Source organism: Pelobates fuscus, chromosome 5 (genome assembly GCF_036172605.1).
Source record: "Pelobates fuscus isolate aPelFus1 chromosome 5, aPelFus1.pri, whole genome shotgun sequence".
Lineage (NCBI taxonomy): Eukaryota > Metazoa > Chordata > Amphibia > Anura > Pelobatidae > Pelobates > Pelobates fuscus.
This window is the reverse complement of record NC_086321.1, coordinates 196,498,597-196,512,843: the sequence shown is the minus strand read 5'-3', so window position 1 is coordinate 196,512,843 and position 14,247 is coordinate 196,498,597. Positions and strand designations below refer to the sequence as shown.

At 44.1% G+C, this 14,247-nt stretch overlaps 1 protein-coding gene across 2 annotated transcripts in view; it reads left to right on the top strand.

The window, feature by feature from the left end:
* Positions 1–14,247, top strand: part of SYK (spleen associated tyrosine kinase) — a 108,440-nt gene that overhangs the window by 54,211 nt on the left and 39,982 nt on the right. Inside the window, exon 7 of one of the 2 annotated variants that reach the window (XM_063454937.1) lies at positions 2,384–2,452. The exons of the other annotated variant lie outside the window; for it this stretch is intronic. Coding sequence (XP_063311007.1) covers positions 2,384–2,452 — 69 coding nt within the window. The remainder of the gene's footprint in view (positions 1–2,383; positions 2,453–14,247) is intronic. 2 annotated transcript variants of the gene reach the window in all.

The window sequence follows — 14,247 nt, the reverse complement described above, 5'->3', positions numbered from 1 at the left end:
ACCTTCTAATATGTAATATACATGTTTACAAATGCAAGTATTATTTTTGTATTCACTTTTTGCTAATTACAATAAATATCTATGCTGTAACTCAATTAACACTGTCTATACTGCCATAAATACTCTTATCATACAGGTATACCACAGGCCAATTTTAAATTTGTGTTGCAGCACTGCATTAGTGAGAACCATGAATCATGTGTAACCAATGAAACTTGTTTGTCATGTACATAATTTCTGTACTTGGAAGCATTAAAGGCACACTCCAAGCACCATAACCGCATTTCCCTTCCTGCCTTTTCTGCAACCTCCAGGATATCCAGATCTCTCTGTATGAGCAGAGTCTTAAGGGTTCAATAGGGGTGAGGGGGTGTAACATAATCACTACACGTTATGATGATTGGAATGTTCCTTTAAATTATTTTGTAATACACTAGCACAGGCATAGGCAGCCTTCGGCACTGCAGATGTTTTGGACTACACCTACCATGATGCTTTGCCAGCATTATGTGTGTAAGAGTATTATGGGGGATGTAGTCCACAACATCTGGAGAGCCGAAAGTTGCCTATCCTTGCACTAGCAGATAGTCATGTACGCTTACCTGTTAGTAAACTCTTTTGTAGCCTGTAAGTGTAGCTGACTTTGACTATTTCATACCAATCAAAAGTTTGAATGTACTTGCTGAAACTCGTCAATTAATAACAACCAATATTTTTTTTTTAAAAAAGGATTGCAATGGATGAATAGAAAACATGAGGAAATGAAGTTTATTAAATATCTAGTGAATATTGAAAGTAAAGAATAAATTAAATAAGTTAGGTAGCCTGCTCAATCTCTATACACCATTTCCACTACTATTTCTACATATTTGTGTGATGGGTTTAGCAGCAGTTTACGTTTACAGTGCTCTTTCAGAATGCTGAATTACATTCTAGGACACACGTTTGCTAAAGAAGTAAAAACTGCCCAACTACATGCAACTCATGAGGAATAGCATCCATCTAAAGCAGTTTGTTGTCAAGATCAGATTGAATACAGATATTTCGCTAACATTTAATCACAAAGTCAATAATCTCATTGCTTTTTCTTATCAAATGTGATCAAAAGATAGATTAAAATATTAAAATGGAAAAATTGTGGGAAGGGGCTATAGGTGAACTGTTATGAAACCTCTATTCTTTTTTGGTTCTCTGGAATGTAAGTAAATACATCTTGTTGTTGAACCAATTCCCCTTAACCCCAACACCATCTGCTCCTTAACTACTCGCACAAATCCCTCTCCCCATCAACTAACACTATTCCCAACTCCTAACACTTCACACTATTCCTTAACCATAACCTCTCATCATCACTTTAGTGACCTGAAGTGCTCATGGTGTTTAGAATATGTATGTATTCCGCTGAGAAATATTGCACATAAAGAGTTAAAGCACATTGCAACCAGGGGTGTAACTCCACCTCTGGCAGCATAATAAGCCAGCCGAGCTGGCAAATGTGAATGTCTGTTGTCAGCTCACATAGCATGCTGGTGACAAATGACCAGTTTTGACACACCTTCCCTTCCATGATGCCCAAGTGGGATAGAAAAGTGTGGTTTTTTTTTCTCTTTCTTTCTTTCTTTCTTTCTTTCTTTCTTTCTTTCTTTCTTTCTTTCTTTCTTTTCTTCCCATTAACCTCTTAAACTATTTCCTAATGTCTACCAAACTCCCTTATTCTGGCTTTTCTCTAACCTTAGAAGAGAACAACATTGGGTCATTGGGTCCAATATAAGCAAATAGTCAGTTTTTTCCTGACATAACTATGTTGGTTGACTTGCCATGGACTTTGACCAGCCCTTTCATTAGCAAGGCAAAAACAGACCATGGTACTAACATGCAAGCACACTCAAACATTTGATTGGTAATAAGTATTTATATATGCATATATAAACATCAGTCCTCTGATTTTATTATACTAGACCATATTAAGAGATTATTAAATTACACATGATCATGTGTCTCACTGCATGATTGTGGATGCAATAGTAAAACCTGGAACTTTGCTTAATTTGTATGATACATTTTCAGAATGTTGGCCACATTTACATGCTATTGAAATGTACTTCTGAAAGCATTCACTCCAATTCTATGAAAAAAAAACTTAAAGTGGACCTGTCAGCTCTCTCCTTTTCACGTGGTTGCATTAAAGCTTCACCATGATTTGCATGATTGCTAATTCCCACTAATCTAGTTAACCAGTTAGTTGGAAAATGTCATAACCTAACCTAACAGTGACAGATCTAGTTTTATATGTATATTTTTGTTTAAGTAGAATGCATTATATGTTGTGTACAGAGGTGTTTAATAGCATTTTTATTTTCCTCTCTGACATTGTGGTTTCTAGAATTGGTCAGCAGGTGGAATTATCTCAAGATTCAAATCCTACACCTTTCCCAAGCCTGGCAGTAAAAAGGTGCACAGTACATCACGGCTCTTTGAATTAATAGCTGGTGTGGTGGCTGCTTTGGCTGATACAGCTTAACTTAAAGTAGCATTGCAGGTTTCTTTAGCAGTTCTTTAGTAATCATCATCACAAACAAAATTTAATTGTCATCAAAAACAAAACAAAGCAAAAATGTCCTTTGTATGGAGCAAAGTGAAAACAGAACAGTGAGTAAGCGCTAGATAACACGGTAGGCAGCAACTCTATAAGGGAATCCCTCAAAGACCCTTAAAAGTAACACAATAAGAAGAGATAAAAATAAGGGCTGCGCCTGATAAAAGTAAAATGAATAGTCCAAGTAAAATAAATGGATAAAAAGAGAAAGTCTTATCTAAAAGTGTCTGGTGCAGTCGTCTAATACGGCAATATTCGGTCCGGAACAGTTTTCCTTGTTTGATTCTTCCTTATGAATCCACTCATATGTAAGAGACAAAGGGTATATAAAGGAAGCCAGATAGTATAGTAGGTTTAAAAATAGAGGAAATAAAAAATGTAAAACTCTTGAATGCAAACTCACATTTGAAAGAGCTATAACCTGCTCTGGTGTGAAGGGCGTGCAGCGGTTTGATCCCCGCTTATGGGATATGCAGTAGGTGTCCTTCGTCTGTGGTGTGTTTCCTCCATCCTTAATACGACAAACACTCGGGTAGAGAGAAACAACCAATAGTGTACACTGGATATAAAACTGTAGTGTAAAATTAAGGAATAAAAATGGGTACTCACAAGAGGGGAGCAGATCAACTGCTCCCTATTGGTAGCGCTGGTGGTATTATCCCCACCTAGGATTACTTGGAGTCCGGAGTGATGTTGAAATGCCAGGTAAAAAGTGGATAAATGTGTATTAAAAGATACAATTAAAAGTAACAAAATATACTTTAATATTAAAAATACACAATATTATAACCATAAACGCGTTTCGCCAATACGGCGTTATCAATATGGGGAAAGGACCTGATACCTGGCAGAAGAAACTATAAATGGCAAGCACAATACTTTGAAATTGGCGCCAAAAATGAGGTGACCAATCACAGCAAAGGATAAAATTAATATAATAAAAACATGATAAAAACAGAGTAATTCCAGTATAGCAAGATAAAAGAGTATAATAGCAACATAAATATGTTAATACGTGTGAAAAACGAGCTGGTAATAGAGGGAAATGATAAAATATAGCTCGGTCACGTGACCGGCATAAATAAACAGGGGGATGTTGGGAACTGTAGTAGGACGCCGGCGAGCACTGCGCAGCCGCCGTCGTCTCTATAGGAATGTGGCTGAGGAGGGGGTGCGGTCTGAATCACGTCAGCATGCGAGAAACATGCGGCTGACGTGAGGGGGAAGAACGACGGCTCGCACAAGGCTGCGGTATCAGGTCCTTTCCCCATATTGATAACGCCGTATTGGCGAAACGCGTTTATGGTTATAATATTGTGTATTTTTAATATTAAAGTATATTTTGTTACTTTTAATAGTATCTTTTAATACACATTTATCCACTTTTTACCTGGCATTTCAACATCACTCCGGACTCCAAGTAATCCTAGGTGGGGATAATACCACCAGCGCTACCAATAGGGAGCAGTTGATCTGCTCCCCTCTTGTGAGTACCCATTTTTATTCCTTAATTTTATACTACAGTTTTATATCCAGTGTACACTATTGGTTGTTTCTCTCTACCCGAGTGTTTGTCGTATTAAGGACGGAGGAAACACACCACAGACGAAGGACACCTACTGCATATCCCATAAGCGGGGATCAAACCGCTGCACGCCCTTCACACCAGAGCAGGTTATAGCTCTTTCAAATGTGAGTTTTACATTTTTTATTTCCTCTATTTTTAAACCTACTATACTATCTGGCTTCCTTTATATACCCTTTGTCTCTTACATATGAGTGGATTCATAAGGAAGAATCAAACAAGGAAAACTGTTCCGGACCGAATATTGCTGTATTAGACGACAGCACCAGACACTTTTAGATAAGACTTTCTCTTTTTATCCATTTATTTTATTTGGACTATTCATTTTACTTTTACCAGGCGCAGCCCTTATTTTTATCTCTTCTTTGTATGGAGCAGCCTATTCTTTCAAAATTGCAGTATGAAATCACAAATAGCAAAAATGTAAAATTAATATTTAAAAATGTATAACATTTAGGTCACCGCAGTACAAAACCTGGAACTTGGAGGGGGACCTGTAATAATATAAGTAGCACCATGCATGCATTTTTGCCACATGATGGGTGATAGATACAGACAGCACAATCACACTGCCCCTGGTAGTGTCTACAAAGTTCCCATGAAATTTAAAAATTAATGGAGTTTATCTCTTAGTTCTCCCTGGTTCCAGACCCTTTGAGCAGAACAAAATGTAGACTAGATTTCTAGATTTGTCTAGTTCCAAACTACAATTTGTCTGAATTCGAGTCAATTGTGTGATCAGCTGTAGTTCTATTTTTCAAACCACTGCATGTCGGAATCTCTAAACAAATAATTTTTTAACATGAAAATGATGAACTGGAGGTCTGCCAAATTATCCAAATCATGTAGGTTGTATCTCCGGTCCAATCAAGAGATACAAAAAAAAAAAAAGATTATTGATGGTTAGGGAATAGTCAGAATTTTTGTCCAATAGAAGAAAAAAAAAAAGACGAACAGTTAAACAATCTAGATTTTCAAGCAGGATTCTTACAGACACTTTGGTTACAGCTGTTGAGGAAGACAGACCAGCTGTGTCTGTGTATGTAAGATATAGAATGGGCCATTTTTTCTAGTGTTAGGCTAGGTTTAGCTTACTCCGTCATTTAGGTAGTTACTGCCGGCGACACTTGAAATAACTTGCACTTTTTAAAAGTATTTTTTTTTTGTAAATTATTTGTAGACTGAGAAACTCTTTTTGGAGAGTGTGCTGTTCCATAAAAAAATAGGAAATAATACATTCCTCTTGCCTAGCTATTTCCACATTGGAAATCAGCAAAAACTTTGAGTAGAAGATAGCTTGCTTCATTCATTCAAGTGTGAGACAGGTGATTATGGTTAGTGCTGTATCTATGGCTATCCAGTGCCATTTAACACCAACTTGAAATTATTAATTTTCAATTCAGCAGGTTTGTTTTTGGTAAGCGTAGAAAGTAAATACTTTTTTTTCTCCGAGTGTGTTCAGTCCAATGTTTGCTGTGCAAGTCTATGAGCTCTGTGCATTGACTGTGGGCTGTGTGCAGTGTAGTGTTTCTTCAAATCAAACACAATAACATTACAACAGTAAATCCACCAAGCACTATCCCATTTTGTAACACAAACATCTATTTATTTTTTATTTTTTTATTTTTGTGGGCATAACAGTCATACAACATTTTTCAACAGTTGTGCATAATTCTGCTAGGTGCACACCTATCAGTTGGAAAGAGCCCTTTTTTATTTTTATAAAGTAGTATGAGTCGTAGATAACATATGTACATAGGCTTATACAAGAATCATAATTAGTAAATATAATAAAACAGGCTGCAGAATGCTATACCGAACCTCTGGAGTTAAGCTGACTCGGTTGCTAACATGTAAGTTGGGTAGGGTGCTCTGTAACCTAGAGCTTGGGGGAGTGTGGTGGTTTGTCAGGAGTAATTATAGGAGTTGGGCAGTACAGTGGTTGTGGTATACCATCTCCCCTCTACCGTGGTGCTCTCTTCCCTGTGGCTCTTTCAACTAGGAAAATCTGCTTACATTTAGGAAATAAAAAATAATACATAAACAAGAAAAATTAATTAAAGTAAAAGTCTGCTAACAATAGAGATATCCATTCAAGGGGTAATATTGGGTTGAAGGTTTTAACGTGGCTTAAAGTTGGTATGGGGGTAGTATGTAGGTATGCCTAAGCCCCCCTCTGGTGGTAGTTGGGAATGTCTGGGGCCAATGTATAGTTTAAGGCTGCATGGTGCCTAAAGCTTAACTAATAAACTTAAAACGTTGTTCCCAGTTAGGGAGGATAAAGATAAGGAGAACAATTCTGTCGGCCAGGGTTGTATGAGTCCCCGTAAGTTCCTCAGGTGCCTAGCTTGCGCTGCTCTTTCCTCCGTGGGCTAGTGAAGGTTGAATTTGCTGAAGAGAGGCACAGGCCTGCATTGAGAGTCTCGGATGGCTGGAATGGCACAATTTTAGATATGTCCCAGTTATATGGCGCCCTCCAGATAGGAGCTGGTGCCTCTGGTTCCAGGTGTTGCGATAGACCCAAGGTCAAGAGTCCGATTATGTGGTGGTGGTAATTCTTAAGCTTTTGGAATAGAGTGGTTACGAAGTGTAGAGGTCAGAGGTTTAAACTGGCTTCTCCATAGTAACATTGGTCTGGATAGATCTTGGAAAAACGTTAGGTGAGCATTTTCAAAGGAGCAGGTAGGTTGTCCCCTCACTGCCATAACTGATATTTAAGCCGATCTTATCTGGAACTGGACAATAATGTCCCTTGGTGAGTCCGCTGGGGCCTTGGTTGCTTTTGGTATGCGGAAAATCCAATCTACCATGTTTTGCTTGGCCTACCTGGGGTTGAGTATAGTACCCAGCAGCCTCCTGGTGTAGTGGGGTAACTCCTCAGCATTGATTGACTCAGGGATGCCCCTGATCTTAACATTTCGGCTCATGTGCCTGTCTTCCATGGCGTCCATGCGAGTGGTAAGTTGTGCTTGGGCCTTTTGGAGCTCTGCTGTCAAGGATTCCATTGTTAGGCATATTGGGTGAGGCCCTGTGCATCTGCCTCTACTGTCTTTACGCATCCCTCCACAGTATGTATTTCTTCTCGCACAATGGCGATGCCTGCTGTGAATAACTGCCGGATGTTGTGGAGAAGCTTCTTTATGTCGCCTTTGGTGGATGGCAACTTTTTGTCATCATCGGAGCAGGGGTGATGTAGCCCCCTGCGCCTGGGATCTTATTGTCACGGTGCCTGGTCGGCACCTCAGTGGGACCACACCTGATCGGTGCGGTCACACTAAAGGAGGGAGAGGTTACTCACCTTACCTCCAGAGCCTCTCCCTCCGTGCAGTTTGTATTCAACGGGCGGGCCAGTGTTAGGAAGGATGCCGGCTGCTGCAAGACTGCGCTATATAGTAATGCCACCCGCAATTACATCACTAGTGACGTGAACGTGTGTGCAGCGTCACATTTGTTCGCCTTGCACGCACATTCTGGGGTCATGTGTCCCAAATCAGGCAATATCAGGATTTACTGGGTTATTTAAACCCAAACTTGCAGTAGTTCAGTGCCCTGTCGTGGTTTCCATCCTATTGGTTATCTGAGAGCGCGTTCCTGGTTCTGATATTTGGTTTTTGATCTTGGCTTGACTTCCCATATTTCTGGTATCCCTGACCCTTTGGCTTTGTTCTTTCCGTATGTGTTCCTTATCTGTATTCCTGGCCTCAGCTCGTTACTAGAGTTGAGCGAACCCGAACTGTAATGTTCGGGTTCGTACCGAACATTACAATTTTTTTACCCTAACCACGGACATTTCAGTAACAGTTCGGGTTTGAGTTTGGCGATTTAATGGCGCATTTTGAAAAGCTGCAGGGCAGCCAATCAACAAGCGTTTGACTCGTGTGCCCTTAGAAGCCATCACAGCCATGCCTGGCATGCCTGGCATGGCTGTAATTGGCCAGTGCAGCATGTGACCCAGCCTCTATATAAGCTAGCAGGGGCATGTCTATTAAACAGTGAGCAGCCTGTGGCTGCTCACTGTTAAAAATATATTTTTTAAACTGGGGCCCCCCTCCTGAGCCCCCACTCATAATGTGCGAGTAAGGGCTTTTAATCTAAAGGGGGGACCTATTTCCCACCCCAGCCCCCACCCCTGAGCGGTGGGTGGGGGCCCTAAAGTAAAATAATGGGGGGGACCTATTGTCCTCCCCCCTGGCCTCCACCCCTGAGTGGCGGGTGGGGGCCCTAAATACCAATAAGGGGGGGGGACCTATTGTCCTCCCCCTGGCCCCCACCCCTGAGGGGCGGGTGGGGGCCCTAAATTAGAATAAGGTGGGGGGACCTATTGTCCTCCCCAATGACCCCCACCCCTGAGCGGTTAGAATAACCTAATGTCCTCCCTCGTGGAACTAATGTCATTAGTTCTTCCCCCCTGGAACTAATGTCCTCCCCCCTGGAACTAATGTCCTCCCCCCTGGCCCCCACCCCTGAGCAATTGCCCCGCCCTGCAATTAGGCTCAGAGCACTCTGATTGGTGGGTTTAAGCCATCCAATAAGAGTGCTCTGACAGGTAAATGAAGAGACTGACAGGTAAGTCTCTACGTTTACCTGTCCCAGCACTCTGATTGGTTGGCTTGAAATCCACCAATCAGAGTGGTCTGTGTCATTTTACACAGCGTGGGAAAGTTCTTTGAAATTTTCCCACACTTTGTAATTTGACTCATAACACTCTGATTCGTGGATTAAGTAACCAATCAGAGTGTTATGAGTCAAATTACACAGCGAACTCAAACTTTTTGCTGAAGTTCGGCCGAACCCGGCGAACCCAAACATCCAGATGTCCGCTCAACTCTACTCGTTACTCTTTATTCTATTACGTTAATTCCGACCATTCTAAGGCCCAGTAATACATTGTTACTGTCTGTATTTGTTACGTGTTTCACTTAATTCTGTGTGTTGAACCATTCTTTCGTCCTGACACTGATCCAGCATGTCCATAACCCGTTCATCGGAGGAAGCCGAGAGCGAATTGCCATTTTCTTTTGGCGCAAAGTTGCCAAAGGCCCTGGAAGGTCAGAGTAGGAGATCTTCAATATCCTGGGATCCCACTGGTTTGACGGGTCCGACTCCCTGGCATCTGGACTTTTCCCCCATACCTTTTGGTGCTGATTCTGCTGCAAAAGGAGCATATGATATTTCTTTTACAGGCTCGTTGCTGCAGAGCTTGCTTGTAGCACGTCTGCTCAGTTCGGCTGCTGACTCCGCCCCCCCTCCCCAAACATCTATTTTTGTGTTTATGTAATACATAATCATTCATATTTAAAATCTATTGTAACTAAAAAAAAAGAAAAAACACAATCATAAATGCTGAATCCTAGTCCCAAGAAGAAATTGAGAAAAGGTAGGGCCAATAGCCAATACTCCATCAACAGTAGTGCCGTAGCCTGTTATAGACTGAACACATATTCCTCGGCCATGAGGACTGCTGACAGCTCATTCACTACAGTCTCCACCACTACCAGTGTTAGTAGTATTCAACCTCATTATAGTGTGATTAGCAGCAAGTTTGTTACATATTATTTACCATCCAGGAGGCATTAGTATTTTTCTCAGCCTTGTAATGCTGCTCAACTTGTGCTGCTGCTTTTGCTAGCACTGCAGCTCCTTCTACCATAGCTGGCTCAAGCATTACAGCTTATTTTTTTATGGTGCTTAGAGCAAGGATTCAATGAAACAAGTAGACATGTTGATGTTGCCTATGTTACTGTCAAAGGGAGAGCTCAGCAAAGGATTTGTCGGTCCCATCAGACCAACTTTTTACTGAAGAAGTAGAGAAACAAGTAGTGTTCCCAATGTGTGGTCTTGATTTTGGTGAGGAATATGGTGATGATTACATTGGTATTTCCTCCCACCACTCCAGACATTTGTTTAAGTTTATTTTTTATGTATGTGCTAGATTGTGTCCTTAACTCCCTGGGCAGGGATCTGTACAGATAGTGTGGGCTTAACCCGTAGCTTGAACAAACACAATAGCCTAAAACTCCCTAGTCTGCAGAATTATGTTTTCTCTTAGATCTCTTAGGTGGATGGCTGTGTGTGTGTGTGCATCATTTACTTAGGTAAGAGAGGACACAGGATGCACTATGAGAAGAAGACAGCCCAACGGAGGCAGTGTTATGTTTTGAAACATTTTATGCTGAGCAACATTGGGTCCTGGCATTCATATGAATGTTAGTTTGACACATACCACAAGCCTAGAAATTGTTGCAGACTGTGGCGAAACCAGCTTCGCCACTGTGAACTGGAGAGGCCTGGTTGCTAGCCTCCTGCCCTGCGACTACGGCCCCTGGACATATTGCTCTATACAAACTATATTTGGGCATGTAATAATTTATATTACGGCTACTGGGCCTTTAAGGGCCATCCGTGAACTTATTGGGACTTTTGTGATACTGTACCTTTAAGACTGTGGAACATGGTACTTTAACCCTGCCTTTAATATCCTGTATGTAGTTATATGTTGAGTTAACCTGGGATATAGATATGCAGTATTCATCTGATTGTTCGGTAGAATCACTCCATTCAGTATATTGAGTGAAACTACCGAACAACCAGACCACCCAGGAATAAGTGTGCCTCCAATTACCGTTTGCAACAATGTTGCAAACAGGTAATTGGCAATCTATGTAATGTATTCTGTGTCCTCTGGGTGGCCGCCATTCGGGAGCCGAACACGTGGCGGCGGCCATCTTAAACTACCGAACAGCGGTGTTTTGCCGTCGAGTGTCTGGAACTGAAATCGGACACTAGACTAGGCAAGCACCGCTGAGACCTCCAGACTTACAGGATTTCGTGGGGAAACTACCGAACGGCCCGCCGTTCGGTAGAAAGAAACGCACGAACTAGGGGATTCATGGGAACTCCCCTTAGTCTCTATAACCCAAGTAATTCGCCTGTTTCGATTCCCTTTTCTGTGACCGACCGCAGGGCCAAAATGCATGGAACTGTTTTCGGATACTTTACCCATGCGGTCGGTCAAATCTTTGGAACCCCATATCTCCCGAACCGTTCATCCGAATGACCTGATTCTTGAATATGTTGTCCCCCTGAATAAGGGCTATCAGGGGATACCTTGGAGGTGTAGCATATGTATTTGGGGTACATCCAGGAATTGGGAAAAAGGGTGTACGGTATAATTATGTTAAGTGTTAATCTAAGGGGAGGAAATGTGTGGGAGGTACATTCATGTGATTGGTTAATTTCATCCTCCCCCTGGGAGTGTCCTGTATGTCCCTGTTTGTAATAAAAGCCAGGCTGGGTGTCCCAGTCCAGAGTTCCTGTTTTACACTCAAAGTGATGTGTCGTCTCATTATTGGGGGGAAGGATTTATTGCATGCTGTTCCAGTTGACTGCTAGGAGTACAAGCCTATTCGTATGGTTCCTATTCAATGGTCTACATCATTCATATGCTTTGGAGACTTTAAACGGTTTCTCGGATTCTGTGTTCGTGTGTCTCCAGTCGGGAGAATGGTGTTTGCAGTAGCACCTCGAGGCAGACCTACGATATTTGGTTACCCAGGAATGGAACCTGGAGGGGGATTACCTGCGACTCATCAATGAGGCCTGGGAAGAGACAACCGGTCCTCCCGCCCAACAGCAACCAGCAGTACCCGAGGTAGCAGATCTCCTAGACTGGTCCTGTGAGCAACCCCAGGGAGCTGATGGTGTCGTCCATCCTCCCCAGCGGCAGTGTGAGTCCCAGGGAGCAGAAGGTGCAGTCCTTTCTCCCCAGCGGCAGTGTGTACCCCAGGGAGCAGAAGGCGCCGTCCTTCCTCCCCAGCGGCAGTGTGTACCCCAGGGAGCTGATGGTGTCGTCCATCCTCCCCAGCGGCAGTGTGTGTCCCAGGGAGCAGAAGGTGCTGTCCTTCCTCCCCAGCGGCAGTGTGTACCCCAGGGAGCAGAAGGTGCCGTCCTTCCTCCCCAGCGGCAGTGTGTGTCCCAGGGAGCAGAAGGTGCAGTCCTTCCTCCCCAGCGGCAGTGTGTACCCCAGGGAGCTGATGGTGTCGTCCATCCTCCCCAGCGGCAGTGTGTGTGCCAGGGAGCAGAAGGTGCCGTCCTTCCTCCCCAGCGGCAGTGTGTACCCCAGGGAGCAGAAGGTGCCGTCCTTCCTCCCCAGCGGCAGTGTGTGTCCCAGGGAGCAGAAGGTGCAGTCCTTCCTCCCCAGCGGCAGTGTGTACCCCAGGGAGCTGATGGTGTCGTCCATCCTCCCCAGCGGCAGGCTGAGTTACAGGGGGCAGAGGTTGTTGTTCCTGCCCCCCAGCAGCAAAGTGATGTGCCAGGAAGGCAGTGTGAAGTGAAGGGAGATGAGGGCAGCGTCCTCCCTCCCCAGCGGCAGTGGGTATCCCAGGGAGCTGAAGGTGTCGTCCTTCCTCCCCAGCGGCAGTGTGTCCTGCAGGGAGCAGAGACAGTCAGTCTCGCACCCCAGCCGCAGGACAAGGGAATGAAAGGGGAGACAGCTGGTCTCCCTTTCCCCCAGCAGAGAGAGTGGCAGGGAGAGGAGCCTGCTAAACCCTCTCCCCAGCGGCAGTTCACCGTCCAGAGAGAGGAGCTTGTTGTACCCTCTCTCCCACGGCAGCTCAACCCACCCAGGGGAGATGTTAAGCCCCACACCTGTGCAGATGGGACCGTAGTCTCTGCACTTACAGCACAAGGAGTAGGGACGGTCAGTCCTGTTCCACAGCCTCAGAGTGATGTATCCAAAGGGGAGACAGTCGGTCTCTCCCTCCGACAGCCGAGATGTGCACCTAAAGGGGAGACAGTCAGTCTCCAGCCACCCGGCGCCCACCAGACTACTCCCGTGGTAGTGCTGGCAACAGGACAGAGTACCGCTGGTCTCTGCCGCCTCAGCAACCCACCAAGGCAGCCTACCAGTCTCCCACACAGCAGTGGTGAGACACCGGGACCTGGACAAAATTCTTCCTCACCCAGATGTAGTAACCGGTTAGTGTGGGTGGGCTGCTCTGTTATTTCTGTTTTGTGGGTGGGTTGCTGGACTAACCAGGGCACTGACCGGCAGAAAGTCAGGTACCCGGTTAGTCTAATTGGCAAAGGGGAGAAATGTGGCGAAACCAGCTTCGCCACTGTGAACTGGAGAGGCCTGGTTGCTAGCCTCCTGCCCTGCGACTACGGCCCCTGGACATATTGCTCTATAAAAACTATATTTGGGCATGTAATAATTTATATTACGGCTACTGGGCCTTTAAGGGCCATCCGTGAACTTATTGGGACTTTTGTGATACTGTACCTTTAAGACTGTGGAACATGGTACTTTAACCCTGCCTTTAATATCCTGTATGTAGTTATATGTTGAGTTAACCTGGGATATAGATATGCAGTATTCATCTGATTGTTCGGTAGAATCACTCCATTCAGTATATTGAGTGAAACTACCGAACAACCAGACCACCCAGGAATAAGTGTGCCTCCAATTACCGTTTGCAACAATGTTGCAAACAGGTAATTGGCAATCTATGTAATGTATTCTGTGTCCTCTGGGTGGCCGCCATTCGGGAGCCGAACACGTGGCGGCGGCCATCTTAAACTACCGAACAGCGGTGTTTTGCCGTCGAGTGTCTGGAACTGAAATCGGACACTAGACTAGGCAAGCACCGCTGAGACCTCCAGACTTACAGGATTTCGTGGGGAAACTACCGAACGGCCCGCCGTTCGGTAGAAAGAAACGCACGAACTAGGGGATTCATGCGAACTCCCCTTAGTCTCTATAGCCCAAGTAATTCGCCTGTTTCTATTCCCTTTTCTGTGACCGACCGCAGGGCCAAAATGCATGGAACTGTTTTCGGATACTTTACCCATGCGGTCGGTCAAATCTTTGGAACCCCATATCTCCCGAACCGTTCATCCGAATGACCTGATTCTTGAATATGTTGTCCCCCTGAATAAGGGCTATCAGGGGATACCTGTTTTAGAGGTGTAGCATATGTATTTGGGGTACATCCAGGAATTGGGGAAAAGGGTGTACGGTATAATTATGTTAAGTGTTAATCTAAGGGGAGGAAATGTGTGGGAGGTA